The sequence below is a fragment of the Fusarium poae genome, chromosome 2, assembly GCF_019609905.1.
Source record: "Fusarium poae strain DAOMC 252244 chromosome 2, whole genome shotgun sequence".
Classification (NCBI taxonomy): domain Eukaryota; kingdom Fungi; phylum Ascomycota; class Sordariomycetes; order Hypocreales; family Nectriaceae; genus Fusarium; species Fusarium poae.
In genome coordinates, this window is record NC_058400.1 from 6,074,060 (window position 1) to 6,091,803 (window position 17,744).

At 37.0% G+C, this 17,744-nt stretch overlaps 6 protein-coding genes and 1 non-coding gene across 7 annotated transcripts; 4 read left to right on the top strand and 3 right to left on the bottom strand.

Annotated features, from left to right (window-relative positions):
• Positions 1-3,762: 3,762 nt before the first annotated feature.
• On the bottom strand, positions 3,763-7,179 carry FPOAC1_006005 (uncharacterized protein; the record flags this gene model as incomplete). Its single annotated transcript, XM_044850507.1, has 1 exon — positions 3,763-7,179. The coding sequence occupies one exon, from the start codon at positions 7,177-7,179 to the stop codon at positions 3,763-3,765; it is 3,417 nt and encodes a 1,138-aa protein (XP_044709219.1).
• Positions 7,180-7,651: 472 nt separating this feature from the next.
• FPOAC1_006006 lies at positions 7,652-7,734 on the bottom strand. The gene has a single exon. It is a non-coding gene; the product is annotated as a tRNA-Lys (tRNA).
• Positions 7,735-8,729: 995 nt separating this feature from the next.
• Positions 8,730-9,355, bottom strand: FPOAC1_006007 (uncharacterized protein; the record flags this gene model as incomplete). Its single annotated transcript, XM_044850508.1, has 2 exons — positions 8,730-9,046; positions 9,097-9,355. The coding sequence occupies 2 exons, from the start codon at positions 9,353-9,355 to the stop codon at positions 8,730-8,732; spliced, it is 576 nt and encodes a 191-aa protein (XP_044709220.1).
• Positions 9,356-9,725: 370 nt separating this feature from the next.
• On the top strand, positions 9,726-10,510 carry FPOAC1_006008 (uncharacterized protein; the record flags this gene model as incomplete). The annotated part of the gene is made up of 3 exons (XM_044850509.1): positions 9,726-9,990; positions 10,040-10,176; positions 10,226-10,510. 3 exons carry the CDS (start codon positions 9,726-9,728, stop codon positions 10,508-10,510), a joined length of 687 nt encoding a protein of 228 aa, XP_044709221.1.
• A 446-nt stretch (positions 10,511-10,956) lies between these two features.
• On the top strand, positions 10,957-11,233 carry FPOAC1_006009 (uncharacterized protein; the record flags this gene model as incomplete). Its single annotated transcript, XM_044850510.1, has 2 exons — positions 10,957-11,016; positions 11,081-11,233. The coding sequence occupies 2 exons, from the start codon at positions 10,957-10,959 to the stop codon at positions 11,231-11,233; spliced, it is 213 nt and encodes a 70-aa protein (XP_044709222.1).
• A 156-nt stretch (positions 11,234-11,389) lies between these two features.
• FPOAC1_006010 (uncharacterized protein) lies at positions 11,390-12,192 on the top strand (the record flags this gene model as incomplete). Its single annotated transcript, XM_044850511.1, has 3 exons — positions 11,390-11,532; positions 11,719-11,946; positions 12,003-12,192. The coding sequence occupies 3 exons, from the start codon at positions 11,390-11,392 to the stop codon at positions 12,190-12,192; spliced, it is 561 nt and encodes a 186-aa protein (XP_044709223.1).
• A 4,535-nt stretch (positions 12,193-16,727) lies between these two features.
• On the top strand, positions 16,728-17,229 carry FPOAC1_006011 (uncharacterized protein; the record flags this gene model as incomplete). Its single annotated transcript, XM_044850512.1, has 4 exons — positions 16,728-16,852; positions 16,949-17,063; positions 17,118-17,132; positions 17,188-17,229. The coding sequence occupies 4 exons, from the start codon at positions 16,728-16,730 to the stop codon at positions 17,227-17,229; spliced, it is 297 nt and encodes a 98-aa protein (XP_044709224.1).
• Between the last annotated feature and the right edge of the window lie 515 nt (positions 17,230-17,744).

Here is a 17,744-nt window from a genome sequence, read left to right on the forward strand (position 1 = left end):
AATTTTATTATTTAATAGTATTAAATAATAACTTATTAATATATTATCTTTTAATATTATATATAAAGATATTTTATATTAAAGTTAAATAGCTTAAATAGAGTTTAAGCTAATTAAATTTTATTATAGTTATTTTACTTAATATATTATAGTTATATAAATATCCTTAAATAACTTAAGAATATTTAGCTTATATTTAAGCTAAATATTTTATATATTTTAATTATTTTTCTTTATTTTTCTTTTCTTAATAAAGGTCTTATTAAAAACTATATTATTTATAATAAAGACTTAATTATTATCTCTTAGTAAAATATAATTCTATAACCCTTAATATCTTAGGAGTTTATAAAATCTTATTTTTATTTTTTATTTTCCTTTATTTTATTAAAAAGATAAGTATATATTCCTTATTTTTAATAATTTAAAGATATCTTAAATCTAACTTCTTATTAATTTAAACTTCTTAAAGAGTTTTATTTTTCCTAGTTATAAGACTTAAATTCCTAATATAGTTATAAGTATATAAAATAAATAGTTACTATTTTAATAGTAATCTTAATAAGATTATAACTAGGTTTAATTTCTTTAGAATAATTTAATTTTTAACTTTAATAAGGCTATTTTATTAATATTATTCTATTATAGTATATAATATCTTAATACCTAGATTTTTATAGTATTATTAGAATAAATATAATATATTCTTTTTTTCTTTATTAAAATATAAGAATTTAAATTATTTTATAATTATTTCTTTTAATTAAATTAATTTTTAAAAAGTATTTTTTATTTTTAATTTCTTTTTTAATAGAAAAATCTATAATATTATAATATAATTATTAATAAAAAGGGCTTAATATCTATATTTATTTACTCCTTTAATTAAAAATAGATTAGCTATATTTATATAAAGACTCTTAAATAGTTTTATACTTTTCTTAATACTACTTATATAAAGAACTTCTTTTATTTTCTTAAGACTATAGCTATTATACTTTAATCTTAGTATTATTAATTAAAGTCCTATAGATTATTTCTATAGTTTCTTAATATTTCTTTCTTTAAAATATCTTAGTTTATTATATTAAATTCTTAAGTTTAAATTTTATATTTTAAATAAAATAAAAGCTATTTTTATTTTTTATTTTTTCTTATTAATAATATAAATCTTATTCTTTTAAATAGCTATTATTACTATTTATCTTTATTAAATAATAATTACTTTTTTATATTTAAATATAATAAATATTCCTTTAGTCTTAAGTATAAAGACTAATACTAGGTTTATATATATATTTAAAATAAAGAGAAATTATTATAAAATAATTACTTTACTTACTTATATATTAATCTTATATATATTAATACCTTTTAATATAATTTTAATATTTATAATTCTATTAATTAGATTTCTATAGTAAGGTTTAAAATAGCTAAACTTTATTAACTAATAGAATATATATAAGAATATATTACTATTAAAGATATAGATTTTTTATAATATTTATATAATTTCTAATAATTTAATTAATAATAATATATTATTAAATACTATAAAGCCTATTCTTTATTTAAAGATCTTATCTATTATAATTATTATAATATAACTATTTTTAAAGTAATCTTATTAATCTTTAATTCTTAAATATTTATTTTTCTTATTTTAATTAATATAGAACTTTCTTTTTAAATATAAGTATATTTTTTAATATCCTTTAGTATTATATCTTATCTAGTTATATATTAAGTAAGTTAATTTATTTTCATTATTATTTTTAAGTTTATTTTTTAATTTTATTAAATTATTTCTTATAATTAATATAGTCTATTAATTATCTTATTATTTTATTACTTATTCTTTTTATTTTACCTTTATAATTATATTATTAAATAATATAGGTTATTTTATAATAACTTTATTTATATTTCTTTCTAGAAGTATATTATAATTCTAGTAGAATAAAGTTAAAAAGACTAAATAGGCTAGGCTTAACTTAATAAAGAACTTATTAATAAACTAAAGGTATTTAATAATATAGTTTTTATTTAATTCTAGTAATATAATTCTAGCTTTTTAAAGTTTATTTATAAAGTATATAATATTATTATAATTCTTAAGATAAAGTTCTTAATACTTTTAATTAAATTATTAAAAGTAAATATTTCTTTTTAAATAGAAATAATTCTAAGTAAACTTAATAATCTTTTTAACTATTTTATTATTTATAATATTTTTCTTTATTATATTCTTATAGTTATAATCTAGTTTATTCTTAATAATTATAATTACTTTTTTTTATTTACTTTTTTATATTTTATTTTATATATTTAAGGTTTTTTAGTTTAAGTCTATAATAATTATAATTAAAAATAGTTAAATCTTATTATAAATTAAAAGATCTTTATATTTTATTATAATAAGATAGTTTTTAATTTTTCTTATTTACTTAATAGCTTAATTTAAAGACTTTAATTTATTAATTTAAATAAAATAATTAAGACTATATTCCTTAGAAAATATATTATTAATAATTTATAATAATAATTATTATATTATTATCTTTTTATTTAAATTTAATAAAGTATATTATATTAATATAATTAAGTTTATTAATATTATATCTTTAGATTTTATATCTAGAGAAAAGGACTTTATTATAAATTTAAATAAATCTATTAAGCTTATAATAAATAGGGTATTTTTAAATATTAATAAATCTAAAAGAATAAATAATAATATAAATAATAACTATATATAAGTCTTATTTATCTCTAGGTTAAAAAGTATAATCTTTTTTATTTTAATAAATAAAAATAGAAAATTCTTTTTATATAAATATTAAAAAAAAAAGGTTTTTTAATATCTTATATAAATATAAATTATATTTATATTTTTTTATTTTTAAGTTTATTAATTAATTAATATTTTAAATTATTTAATAATAAATTTATTTTAACCTTAAGGGATTTTTTAATTTATTAAATAAAAATACTTTTTAAATAAATCTATAATTATTTTATTATAATTAATTTAATAATTAATTATAAATATTAATAAAAATTATCTATATAATAGAAATTAAATTATAAAATTTAAATTATAAAATAATAATAATAATAATAAATAAAAATAATTATATAACTTATTATCTAGGCTTATAACCTATTAAAATAAAATAATAAAATTAATTAATATAAAGATAAAGATTTAACTATAGATAAGATATATCCTCCTAGGCTATATATATATAATTAATAGATTAGACTATCTATATACTATCTATTATATTCAATCTTCAACCTTAATAACCCTAAGTAAATTATCTGGTTATATTTGCAGTTTAAGATTAATGACTTATCGGCAAGTGTCAATAATAATAACATTTTGACGTAAATACAAATCGAAACAGGTATTATTATACTGATTATCATGTTGATCTAACTTTATTGTGTGAAAGTGAAACTCTATCATCGTATTGCATGTGTAGTTCATTAAGCAATCACTACCGTTAAATATGATCGACTATAGAAGTACAGCGGATGCATGAACATGTCAGTTTGGATTCGATATTGGAAAACGTTCAATTATCTTCGCAAAGTGTTATTCTTCTCAACAAAGTCGATGAAAAAAGGACAACGTTGACTAATATGTAACTTATCTAGTATTTCAACATATATGAACTGTTCTGCTTCCGTCCTGTGACCCATCCGCACCTGGGTTTAGCCGCCCTGGTTTTTAAACTTGGGCGATGGCCTTGTTTATTCGCCATCAAAAACCAACAGACTCTGGATCTTGACTCTTCCAAAACCGCCCTGTCTTAGCTTTTGACGTCCACGGTGGATCGGAAACTCAGCAATGGCCATGACACTGATATCCTCCACATCAACACCGGTTTTGACCAGTATCTGGAGTATCGACAACAGCGTGTTTCCAGTTGCCAGCACGTCATCAATCACAACTACCCGGGCACCTTTTCGGAGGGCGTCGGCGTCCATCTCGACCTTATCATCCTTTGTTCCATTTACGTGATACGAGACATGTGAGGCGCTCTTTGGAATAGAGATCGTTGGTGGGGGAAGTTTCCCAGGTTTGCGAACCGCGATCAAACGAGCGTTTAATTCTAGGTCCAGCAGTCCAGCAAAGGGAATCCCTCCTACCTCACAGCTCACTATCGCGTCGACTCTACGCCAATCAATCGCAATATGCTTCTTTAACAAAGACGCGCAGAGCCTACGTCCTCCTTTCTGTTGGCAGATGTCGATAACATGTCGGAATACAATATCTGGTTTGGGAAAATCGGGTACTGATCGAATCATGGCAGCAAGTCGCCGAAGATCGTCGTCCAAGAAGGGAAGTAGATTTTGTTTAGCGAATGTCTTGACCTGGTCATCACTTGCCATGTCATTGTCAAATATGAAGCTTGTTTGATAGTCAAAGTCGAGTCTTGTTGTCTTTGTACCATCCGAGTAATCATGGTCAGCATAACTACCATTTGTGGAATGCTGTCGACGAAGACACCGAGTGTGATGGCCAGCCTTGACACGGACGTCCAGCAATCGGATGTTCGGAACCAGGTGCCAAAGATTTGCCACGGGTGCTTCGTCTCTCATACCAGTAACGAACAGTACATCTACGTCGGAGCTCCTCACATCCTCGAGAAAGTGTTCCTCTGCCAGACTAGGCCGTTGTTTGACCTGTTGCTGGAAGAATTCCGTCAATGCCTCACGATGTAGCTCTTTGTATGCACGGTTATCGAGCAAGCGCTTCAAATCTGCACCTGAATACGAGGCGTATTCACGCTTGGTCACATCGCTTATGCTGAGGACAGAAGTGCTATGACCATGCTCCCTGATCGCGGTGGCCCAGATATCAGCGCAGTGGTCCTTTCCAGCACCATGTTCCCCAGTCACAAGAACAACCAGCTTTTGTGATAACATGTCCTGCGAAAGTTGACAGGTATAAGCGAGCAAGTGGTGGGGGTCAAGGACTTGTTTTAGTCTAATCAATCTTCGAAGATTCGGACCAAAAGCTCTAGTCGCGAGGATAGCATCTCGAGGATCTGGCCCAAGGTCGGCGCCGTAGACTCCTTGACTCACTGGAAGAAGAGCTTCTACAACGCCATATACCCAACGAGTTATTTCACGTGCAGTTGGTGTATCGTCCTCGTCGCGAGGCCAAACGCCGGTCACTACACAGGCAAAGTCCCAGTCTCGGCAGCCAAAGGCGGAAGCGTCGCTAGCAACAGATTGGACTTCTTGTCCACCTTGCAGGAGATGAAAATAACACAGCGATGATGGGCGACTGCTAATTGCAGTAAGAAGAATGTTGGTGAGTATATCTTCCTCGATGTTCTTGAGGAAAACACATCGCTTGAATGAAGAGATCTTCCCGCCACCATGCCCGCCGTGCATCAGCGACATGTACATCTCAGTGTCGAACAATCCGACAGCATCAACAGTCTGTGTTCGATCGCATTCTCCAATCACCTGGATAAATGATTCGGGGGTCGCTGGAAAAGGACCCTTGTCTGTCGCAATCTCTCTGCTTTGGAAGAGAGTGACTCCAAAGATCAACTGTTTGTCAACGTAGTACAAATAAGCGTCTGCTGATGATTGCGGATCGAGAGGACGGGCAAGTGTACTAGAAAACCCTTGAAGAATATCCTTCGCATGTTCCTCATCCTTAATTGCGATCGACCACTCTTTGACTGAGAACGACCGGGCAGGATAGGCTTTGAAGACGACACTGACGATAATAGCAAAGTTGTTGCCGGCACCTCTCAGCGACCAAAGAATATCATCTTCATTGTTGGGTCTGACGGCACCAATTGGCTGATAGTCATATGGTACCTGTCCAACACAGAAAACCTGGCCGGACACAAGACTGACAAGTACGGCGCCAACAACAGCATCACAGGTCAAGCCATAAGATCTGGCTTGGTGACCAATGCCCCCCTGGAGCCACAGGCCAGCGCCAACACTAGGACGCGCTCCCAAAGGAACAGTCAGACCTTCGAACTGGGTGGCCCGGATGATATCGCCCGCTTTACATCCAGCCCCAGCTACCACCAGAGGTTGTGCGTCGATGGATTCCTCAGTATTCTGGACGATATGCACTTGATTGAATGCGCCCATATCCACTGAGACGACATTGGGCCAACGACAATGGCCACTGTGGCCACCACCAACAATAGTCAAGCTGAATTGGTACTTCAAAGCCCAGGTAATGCATTTCTGAACATGGCCAACTTCTGTCGGTCTAACCACGGCCACAGGCGCATGGAATTGGGCTTCTCTATTCTTGACCTTGTAGTCTTTCGGGGCCAGTGAGACTAGCGCCGTCAACTCTGGGAGTGCGGCAGAATGTCGCGTAAAGACCATCATGACTTCGGGAGATGCGAAGGTCAAAGTATCTGGATGGCTGTCTTGGTGACGAGCCAAGGCCCGGCATGTCTCTCTCCATTGAGCATGAACATGATCAAAAAGTTTGTCGCTGTGAATTGAGCATCCAGCCACAAAAGAGGCAAAACTGTTGATAGTATTGTCGATATCCTTGATGCGGAGTGTTCCATCTGGAAATATAGCTGAGTTTTGACTGACGAGGTCTTTGAAACAACGTGGCGAGTCACGGTGGCAAACAATAAGTATAGCCTCTTCTTGCTTCTCGCAGAGCATGCCTAGAGCGTGTTTGACGACTTGATCCTTCGACGACATACCGTACAGACTGTGGCAAAAGAGGATGATATGGTGCTTCTCACGGACAACCGTCTCTTGCGTGAAGGGTTCTATGCGTATAGATGAGGTACACAAAGAAGGGAACGGTGCAGCATCTTTTGTCGGATATAGCCAGTCCTTGAGCTGCTCGGCAAACAGATGATTTGGTTCATAGACATTGTAGCTTGTGATCTGCTGTCTGATGTGGATGGGCAGGTATCCGAGAACACTCGTGGGACCTGCACCGATTTCAAGCACCGAGATATCTTTCTGGGATTGAAAACGGGAATGAAGAATCTGTGAGAGTTTGGGAATGACGAAGTCGCGGTAGTTATCCCACCCGTTATTGTGCAAGAAGAGATCAAAGCCCTCCTTGTATTGATCATCAGACAACACTTGAGTAGACGCCTGGGAAGGGATTTGTTGCCAAAGGGCAATACGTAGGGCATCAAGAGTTGCCATGTTGGAAGATTCACGGACTCAAAAGAAAACGGTACCAATTCTGGGAGACAAGAGAAAAACTAAGAATTGATGGATATTTATCGTCGGCAGAGACAGAGTCTTTCTGATGATATGATTGTCATTTCAGCACATTCTGATGGGCCTCCTTTGTGTAACAGCAAGTGCCCATTTATTCCCTGTCAGTACCAAGTTTCCGACAGTGAAAGAGGCGCATCTTGTCGCAAACATGGAAGTTGAAAGGACGACAAGCAACGGAAAATACAAGGTTTAGCGAGACGCCCTCATGTCAATTGGCTTTAGCTAACGACGTGTATCGTGAAACTGTTTGTTGGTGTGACTTTTTGGCTCGGAAGAGAAGACCACTCTGGGGCAAACCGTAAACCTCCGTCCCTCCCTTGCCAACAGAGCCAAGGATAAACAAACAGCAAAAAAAGAAGTGCCTCGCTTGTTTGCAATCGTACTTTATAGGAACAGCCCGATGCGGGGGTCGAACCCGCAACCTTGAGATCGCGTACTCGTAAGAGTCTCACGCTCTACCGATTGAGCTAACCGGGCGTGGCTCTGTATGTTGTGAACAGTTTCACTATTATGGATTAGATTGTGCATATGTTTATGCAGCTATTATTCCAGCAACGCGTACCTAGGTAAGCAAAGCAATCTGTCGCGAAATGAGCGCGATAACGCGTCAGTCCGTTAGTTGGATTTGGCTGTATACAAGTTCCCACGCTAGTTTTATTATATCCCAAGACACAATTATGCATAAAACACAATTAGTCATTATCTGTTTGTGCAACTTGCGAGTTTGCAGCATATCCGCTTGAGTGAAGGATGCCAGGCTATCCGGATGTAGATGAATCAAACATGAGCCGCAACTCCTTTATCACAAGCGAACTCAACTGTTACTTGTGCGACGAGTTTAAAGAAACATGCCTCTTCCCATGCTTGTCTTGCCAAACTGACTAACCCGGCAAACCGCCGGGATATGCTCATGCTGCAGGGTAGCATTCCCATCAATTTGTGTTGGATCTCTCTAGGAAAAATACTTTTTTATTACAAACCTTCGTATTCGGCTACTAGGGTCTCCAGATATGTTTGTTTATTCCTTCCTCCGCTGAATACCCAGACACTCTAAAAATGGCCCATCATGACATCCGATCAAGTATGCGTGTTTTGTTGTAGACTCATTCACATGCTTTACCTTGCACCATGAAGGTATTGCAAAGGTGTCGCGAGACTGCCACTGAAAAGACATGGTCTCGCCCGTCGGAGTCACGAGCTCTGTGCGGCCATTTCCTTCATAGCAATGGTATAGATGAGACTGGCTTTCCTGTGATTCAACTGTCGCACCAGGACTCAATCTCTCGGCTTGCACGCCGAGAAAAGTCGACAATGGCTTCCCATCGGACAGTTTATAGTGATAGATGGAATATTTGTCGTGTCTGGAGTTGAGTTCTTGCTCAACTGGACCCCAGGGGAAACGGAATTCACAAGGGTCACAATGCCTAGCGGACATCAATAATGCTGCTCTTCATGGTACTGTTGGAAACTACTTACTCGCTGGGATATCGTGGGTCGGAGTAACCTTGCGCAAAGTGAGCTGGAGCGAAGCGGAATAAAGGCAGATTTAGCATATCTAGCCAAATGACTGGCTTATCGCTCTCATTTCCGTGATCGTGCCAGTGCCAAATGGGCGTGATCACAACATCACCACGAACAAGAGGCATCTTATTCCCTTCAACCGCTGTGAAGCCCTCACCATCTATGATGAAGCGAGCCGCAAAGGCAAGATGCCTATGCGCTGGTGCAGTCTCGCCGGGATTTACAATTTGAAGACCGCCATATATAGTGTCTGTAGTGTATGGTGATTCTAGACTTTGTGAGTAATGTGGACCTCCACGATTGACATGGTGTACTTACGCATACTGGGTTTCACTAGCATCAAGACTCTTCTTTCAGCCTTTTCCTCGGGTACTAATTTAGCAGCGGTCTCGAGATGAGGCAAGGCTTCTTTGTACTTCCACATATAAGGCTTCGCTGTAGGATTTGGTGAGGGCGGCACCATCATGCTCATTTGTGACCATAGGGGCTCCAGGTTTTGGGATGGCAGTTCGCTAAGATACTGCTTCATTCCATCGGTTGCGCCATCAGAGGCCACAGCGCTGGAGTAGTTCCCCATACTCTGTGTATATCACCAAGGATGAGACAGGTTAATGGTGTTTTTCGGCGACAATTATAAGACGGAAGAGAATAATGTTCAGACGAGGGATACATAGGGGGTTGGTCACAAAAGAACATGCACTCTTTGCAGAATGCTTACAGTACTGCAGAGCCGTCCAGTTGATCATCCCAGAACAAGTGCGAATGACATCCACAACAAGCATTCCGAGGGTCCCTCGGAGTCTCCGCTTTCCGATCGGATCTTGCGATGACTGGCTGGATTGAACATCTGCAGCTGTCCAATCCAACTATATGAAGGAGTTGAGAGTCTTTTATTCAGATGACGACAATAAAGGTTGCTACGATTGCGATATCACCATCATAAAAAAATGTCTTCAAACACTTGGAATCGGCTCATCCGCTTTGTCGATGACAACGGTAACGAAACCTTTGGGGATCCGGAAATTCAGAACGACAAGGATTTTGCCGAGCGTCTGGCCAATAACGACCTATGGGCTATTGAGTACAAGGGGCAAAGTCCTGTGTCCCAACTCGTCAAGGGCGAGAGAATCCACGTCAAGGCTGTCCGAGAGCTACTTCGATCATCCGATGTGCCTATCATCCGATGCATCGGACTGAACTATATCAAGCATAGTAAGTAAGATGTCTATTGACATAAGCATTTACTGAATACTGTGTCAAGTCAAGGAGGGTGGTCGAACTCCACCGCCTTATCCATCATTGTTCATTAAACCTTCAACCTCAATTGCTGGTTTTGACGAAGATGTCCCTATTCCTAAGATTGCCCAGGATGGCACAATAGATTACGAGGGAGAACTTGTATGTTTATCACTGATCGACGCGGAACTGCTGTTGACTTTATTCATAGGGCATCATCATCGGCAAGTCCGGCAAGAACATCTCCAAAGAGGACGCTCTATCATATGTAGCGGGCTACGTTGTATCCTATGACATATCAGCACGAGCATGGCAGCGAGACCCTAAAAAAGCAGGCGGCGTTCCCCAGTGGTGCTTTAGTAAAGGTTTTGACAAGTTTGCCCCCATTGGACCTCTTCTTGTGTCTCCGGCTGTCGTTGGCAAACCCTGTAGTAATAGAACAGTTATGGCGAGTACAATTCTGCCGTTTATCTCTAAAGCGAGTCAGGTTCCTTGAGTACGGAGTACACTGAGGACAACTTTGTTCATAAACCGGGATCCGGTCACCCAATCACAGACCTCATTACTCGGAAGCACGGCTGAGTGACTAATAAAGCCAAGGTCCGAGACATCGGAACACTCGAGTACAGATAGTGTCGGATCTTTGGCCCAAACTCGTCGGGCCAAGACCTCGTTAAACAACTTGTCAAGCTTTTCCATGCGCCCACAGATGGACTTGATTTCCCCATGGGGTTCTCCCTTTACAGTGGTGTGGGGAAGTAACATTGACCTTTTTCTGTTCCGGTCCCGGAATGATCATAACTAGATATATTCTGTTTGGCCCTGATGTTTCAATTATTCTTGTTATCTAGATGGCATCTGTTGATAACCAACTCTTTATTATCTACTGGCAGTTGCTCTTCGACAAGGTATCCAAGCTGCAGTTCGTCAACTGAGAGCGATATGGGTTCACCGACAAACAACAAAGGGGCTGCCGCTGCTGTTGGCACCGATCTTGCAGCAGTTAGTCTTACCTCTTACTGTAGCTTTTGCATACACAAAATGTACATACTGACAACATATCAAGGTGCTCCCCGATGACCAACGACCGTGGTGGCGCGTCCCACATCTTCTTAAGCTCAATCTTCTTCTTCTCGTGCCCCTAGTCTCCTCCGGTGATATTGGTTATGATGGGTCCATGATGAACGGCCTTCAGACTCTTCCTCAATGGAGAGGTTAATTTGGCAACCCCGAAGGTGCCATGCTCGGCGCCCTGAACTCTGTCTACCCCGCTGGCAAAGTTATTGCACTCTTCTTGGTTACCTATGTGTGCGATCGATTTGGCAGAAAGAGGGCCGTGATGATAGGATCAATTACATGTGTCGCATTTGCCATCATGCAAGCTGTGTCACAAAATCTCGAAACCTTCATTGCCGCCAGAGCCATCCTCGGTTTCTGTACCAGTTTCTTGGCTCAACCGAGTCCTATTCTCATTACCGAACTTGCCTATCCTACTCACCGAGGCAAGCTCACTGCTTTGTAAAACACGTCCTTTTACCTTGGCGGTATTATCGCTGCATGGTGTACATTCGGAACGTTCAAGCTCGACACAACATGGAGTTGGAGGATCCCCTCCCTTCTCCAGGGAGCTCTCCCTGCACTTCAACTGATTGGCGTTTACTTCCTCCCAGAATCTCCCTGATGGCTCGTCGCCCATGGCCGCAGGGAGGAGGCCCGTAAGATTCTGGTCACGTACCACGCCGTTGGTGACACAGATGCTCCCCTTGTCAGTTTTGAGATGGCCGAGATTGAGAGGGCTCTGACGCACGAAGCCGACGCAATGTCACAAAACTCCTGGCTAGAGCTCTTGCGCACAACCGCCAACAGAAGGCGGACTCTCATTGCGGTCATTGTTGGATGGTTCGCTCAGTGGAACGGTGTCAATCTCATCAGGTATGTTGTGTAGCTCGGCCCCGCATCCGATTAAACCCAACTAACACATTGTGTAGCTACTATCTTGTTCTTGTCCTGAACACGATCGGCATCACCAACGTGAAAGACCAGACTCTCATTAATGGCCTTCTGCAGATCTCCAACTGGCTTGCCGCAATATTTGTTGGTGCTATGCTTGTAGACCGATTAGGTCGTCGTACATTGTTCTTGGTTTCAATATGCGGCATTTTGTATAGTGATTTTTAAGGCATAAGTCCTAAAGTATATATTTAAAATTAATTTATAAAAAAATATAGTTTTTAAACTTAAATATTAATATAAATCTTATTTAAAGGTATATATTATAATTTATAAAATTAAAATTATAATAATTATTATAAAAGTTTTTATTTTTTTTAAAAATTAATTATTAAATATTTTTTTATTAATATTAATATTAATAAAATTATATAATTATATAATTATTATATAAAATAATAAATTTTAAAATTTTTATTAATTTTAATTATTTATTAAATTAAAAAATTATTTATAAAAATTTAATTTTTATAATTAATTTTATTTTTATAAAAAAAAATTAATTAAAATTATTTAATATTTTTTTTTATTTTAAAAATAATTTTTATTAATATTTAAAATTAAAATATTATAAATAAAATAATAATTAAATTATTATTTTTATTATTTTTAATTATAATATTTTTAATTATATAATTAATTATTAAATTAATAAATTAAAATTAAAATCTTTATTTTATAAAAAAAAAAGCTTTTTATTAAAAATATTATTTAAATTACTATAATTATATTATATTTAAATTAATAAAGAGAAAGTAAATTATATAATTTTATTAATTTAATTATAATATAAGCTTTTATTTAGTTTTTTTAAACTTTATATTAAACTCTCTTATATATATATAAATTTCTTTATTATAACTTTAACTTTAATAGAGTTTCTTTATTAGTAAATTAAGCCTTTATAATTAAACTTATAAGAAAGCTATTATTATTAAGTATATTAAAATATTATAATTATTATAATAAAAAGCCTTATTTTTATTAATTATATTAAATAGTATAATTTATTAAAGAATTTAGTCTCTTTAGAGTTACTTTTTAAATTATAATAATACTTATTAAATAAATTCTTTTCTTTTATAATTCTATATATATTATATATAGAGATTTAAAGAAATAAAAAGAAATATAAAAGTTTATAATTAAATATTATTAATATTACTTTATTTTTTATTTTAATATTAAGTTTTTATTAAATCTTATTAAATTATATAGCCTTATAGCCTTATTACTTTTTTTTATTATTTTTTTTTATTATTCTTATATTAAATTTATTAAGAAAATTTTTTTTTAAATTATATTAACTTTTAAAAACTAGCTTAATAACTATATAATTATAAAAAAAAAAGCTTTTAAAGCTTTTTATAAAATAAAATATAATAATAATATTAATATATTAAAAAATAAAATATAATAATAATATTAATATATTAAAAAATAAAATATTTTAAATAAAATTATTTTTTAATTTTTAAAATAATTTTTAATAAAAAAAATAAATTATTAATAATTTATAAGATATTTAATAAAAATAATATTATTAAACAATTTATTAAATTAGAATTTATTATAACGTACATGATAAGCGGGTGCAACAGACAAGCGAGTGCAACACAACATCACAACATCTCAGATAGAAATAGCAATAAAAACACAACAGACTATTAATTAAGTAAAATTAATCGCTATATTCTTCCATAGACATAGCGACAAGTATCTGACAGGTCCTTGCATTATGTCCTGTCTTGCCGCACGCTCCACAGCGCCTTTCCTTCATTCGCGGAGGCCCTCCTTGACCACCACTTCTCGATGGTCCAGCCACCGCCTGCGCATCAACATCCGTTTGATCAATTACTTGCCTTCCTTCCTCTACTGTCATCACCCCTCCTTTCTGTAGCCGGGTTCTTTTTGCCCTCCGCCGCCGGCTTAGTATCTTATTTGCCTGTTCAAGATCTTGGACCCTGGCCTCTAATAAGGCAACCTTATGCATAACTATCTTTGTTCCCTTGGAAGAAGACCTCAATGCTTCTAGAATTGACTCTGGAGAGCTACTTTTATGCCTTTTGATTCTCTTTTCAAGATATTCAAGCTGAGAGTCGGCTTCAAGGATAGTCTTTGGGGTCTTTGAGACCCAAGGGGTCGAGGGGCTAACTACCTCCTCCACAGGCGTTGGAGTCCGCAGCTGCACATCGAGCTTCGAGATTACACTTTCTGGGTCGAGAGGAGCAAGTCCGGCTCCTCTAAAGGCTGCTTTAATATTTTTCTCTGTCATTGTGGCCTGGTAGGCGGTGTAAAAAGCCGGCAAGAACTCGGTTTTGGAAATGTGGGTTACGGAGCATCTGATCAAATGCTCGATTTCTCGCCCGTAAGCCTTCTTAAGCAGGCCAAAGCACCCGACATCAAGAGGCTGCAGCAGATGAGACGAATGAGGCGGTATACAAAGCGTGATGATTTTATTTGCCTTGCAATATCTCTCAAAGTCGACCGAGTGGTGACTTTGGTGTCCGTCGAGGATCAGGAGACGATAGCGATTCTTTGATTGCTTGGTAGTACACCGGTCGAAGTGCTTTAGCCACTCGAGGCCTATCTCGTTATCTGTCCAGCCATTAGGACTCGTCGCAATAGCCCAATCGCCCGGGAGGTTGCTTTCTCGGTACCAGTGGGCGAGGTGATATTGGCCCGCACCTATGATGAACGGCGGGATCGCTTGGCCCTCGGCATTGATCGCCTGAATGACTGTAATCCATTCCCGGTTTCCAGGCTGCACTGATTTTGGTCTTCCACGCCTTTCAGCACCTGTGACGACCATTCCGCTCGCAATAACGCCCATCATAAAGCCAGTCTCGTCAAAGTTGTAGATTTCATCAGGTCGGATGCCATACTTCGCAATTACATTTGCTACGAGCCTAAACCAGTTGCGAATAATGGTCGGATCTTCACATTTGGCTCTCTGGTAGTCATATTTACGGGGGAAATACGTCTTGAGGTCTTTGTGTCGCTTGACGAAGTTAGAGGCCCAGCGCTTGCCGACAGGCGGCGTCTCGCGGTCGGCGAGCAATCGGTTAGCCATCTCCTCAACACAACGCAGTCGCGGGGGAAACCCTCGCGAATCCAGATCGAGAATGAACTGAACTATGATCTGTTCTTCTAGATCAGATAGTTTGCGTGATTTTGGGATAGAATCACGCGTAGAAAGGATACCCTTCTGTCGGCGATATAAAGTCCAATAACGGACCTGGTAGATGCCTGCGGCGCGTCGGAGACTTAATTTTGGGTCATTTTGAAGGGCACGAAGTGCAAGAAGAATCCTAGCCTCAATATTTGGGTCTGGCATATTTGGTGGTTGAAAATTAATTGATTAAGTTGAGAAGATGTAAATTGCGGGATTTTTTGTTGCACTCGCTTGTCTGTTGCACCCGCTTATCATGTACGTTATTAAAAATTCTATAAAGTTAAAAAAAGAAAGTTCTAAAGAAAAAGGGAAAACCTTATAATTAACACTATAGCTTTTAATATAATATAATATACAGCATATTTATATTATACATTATCTAGACTGGCCTAAGCGCTTCCTTTAAAGGCACCCATAGTGCATCTACCGGAAAGGCCGTCGTTGCGTTTGTGTTCATCACCTTTTTCTTCTATGCTATTGCATAGGCACCACTTCTCCAGGCCTATACTGTCGAGATCTTCCCGTACACACTCCGTGGACGTGGCGTTTCGATTATGTACATCAGTACATTCGTCGGTTTGGTGGTTGGAAACCAGGTCAACCCTATTGCGATGAAGAACATTGGCTGAAAATACTATATCCTGTTCTGCTGTATTCTGTGTTGTTTTATCTTTATCATTTGGTTCCTATTCCCAGAGACCAAAGGCCACAGTCTTGAGGAGATACAAGCTCTCTTCGAAGGCGAGTCCCACGGTGCGATGCATGCCGAGAAGCTCGAGGACATTGAGAGTACACAGATCAGCAAAACAGGGAAGAAGGACAAGAAAGTTGACTTGGTTGAGGTTGCCTAGAACTCTTCTGTATAACCCACGATTCGGGAAGCAGTAGTAATAGCTAATAATCGTTTGTTATCATAGCCATATGTGTGCAACAAAAACAAATGCACCTAAGTCCAGATGCTTAGAATGCTAGCCCACATCTCTAGAAGCCACTGCGGGGAGACGGCACAAGGCAGCCTGCCGAGCAGCATTTCAATACTACGAATAGGCTTTGAGCAAGACAGCGTTGTGCTACTCTCACAAAAGCGCAGACTCCGCTAGTCGACTTTGTGAAACGAAACACATAGTCGCCAGATGTCTCACAAAAAATGAATACTTTAAAACTTACATGCTTAAATCGCGTCATTGGTCGAAACGCATCTTGCTGCAAAAAGACTCACCGACCTTCCTGGGTACTGTTTGGTCCGTTGTTGATATAATTTTGTACATTTTACGCGTCTGTACAATGAAAAAGGTCTGCCACTATCCGTTGCCGGCCCGATTCAAGATGTAGTGCCTCTTGAACTTGAGGGGACACATTATAGCGTCGGCAATGACCAGTACAGACATCTCTGGGATAGTCTATGGTCTCGTGGAATATTTTTATGTATAAAGAAGGCGTAGTAGCTCCCTCTTGCGAATGAACAGATTACAGAACCATTTACACATCCCACAACAACCTGAAAAACAAGCACTTATCTATTGACAACATGAAGTACTCCACCGCTACTGTTCTTATTCTCGCTCAGGGCATTGTCGCCGCACCCTCTCTTTTGAGCAAGCTCAGCCGCCAGAATAACAAAGTCGTTCATCAATCCTCTGGAGAGGATATAACGTTAGTAGACAGCTTTTTATGTCAGCCCTTGTTACTTGACTGTTTTCCCAGAGTAAGTCGTCAAGTATATATTTCCAGCTAATGCGGTAGTTTTAGTCTTTCCATCAAGGTATCGCAGTCTCCCATGAAGGGTGACCTGGCCCATTCTATGAATTATGATATCTGCTGGCTGTTGTGCGCCGATCATGAAATTACATGTCCTGAGAAATGGGTAAGTCAGGTCTATAAAATTTGTTAACTGGGAACGTTACTAAAATGACTTCAGTCTTCTAAGCAGTTGGTGAGAAAACATCGATGAGTTTCCAATACGCAACAGACTAACAAAGATACTGCAGGGTGACTGCTGGACTTGCTGCTATACTCCCGAGGAGGAGTGAAGCTCTGAAGGGCGAATGGACGGGGACAACGATTTCTGGTGCTTCCCGCTCTAATATTGGGCTATATGTTTCTCCTACGTTGGCTTTCAACCTCAATGTGGGAAAGATCTCCTATTGATCTTCGTTCAACACCGGGACAATGAGCGTTTTGTCTATTGGAAAAGACGTTAGGTTGTGTATTCTCTATTTACAAAGAAGCTCTAGCACCTGTAGAGCATGAGTACCAATTGACAATGCCGAAAACACCATTTCCTCTGTAAAATTACAAGATATGAGTGAAATGCATCATTCTTTCTACCATTACCTCGCTGTGGCTAGGCAACGCAAGCTCTTTACATTTAACACTCTTGATGGAATGTTCATCGTTATGTTCGCTCGATACTGTTGCTATTCTTGTTTATGATTACCATGAGCGCAAAATTACGCAACAATTGATCGCTTCGCTTTAAAAAAAAAGAGCTTACAACAAAGCACTTGTATGGCATAAAGCCGTGAAGTTGTGGCCTTTTGCTAAG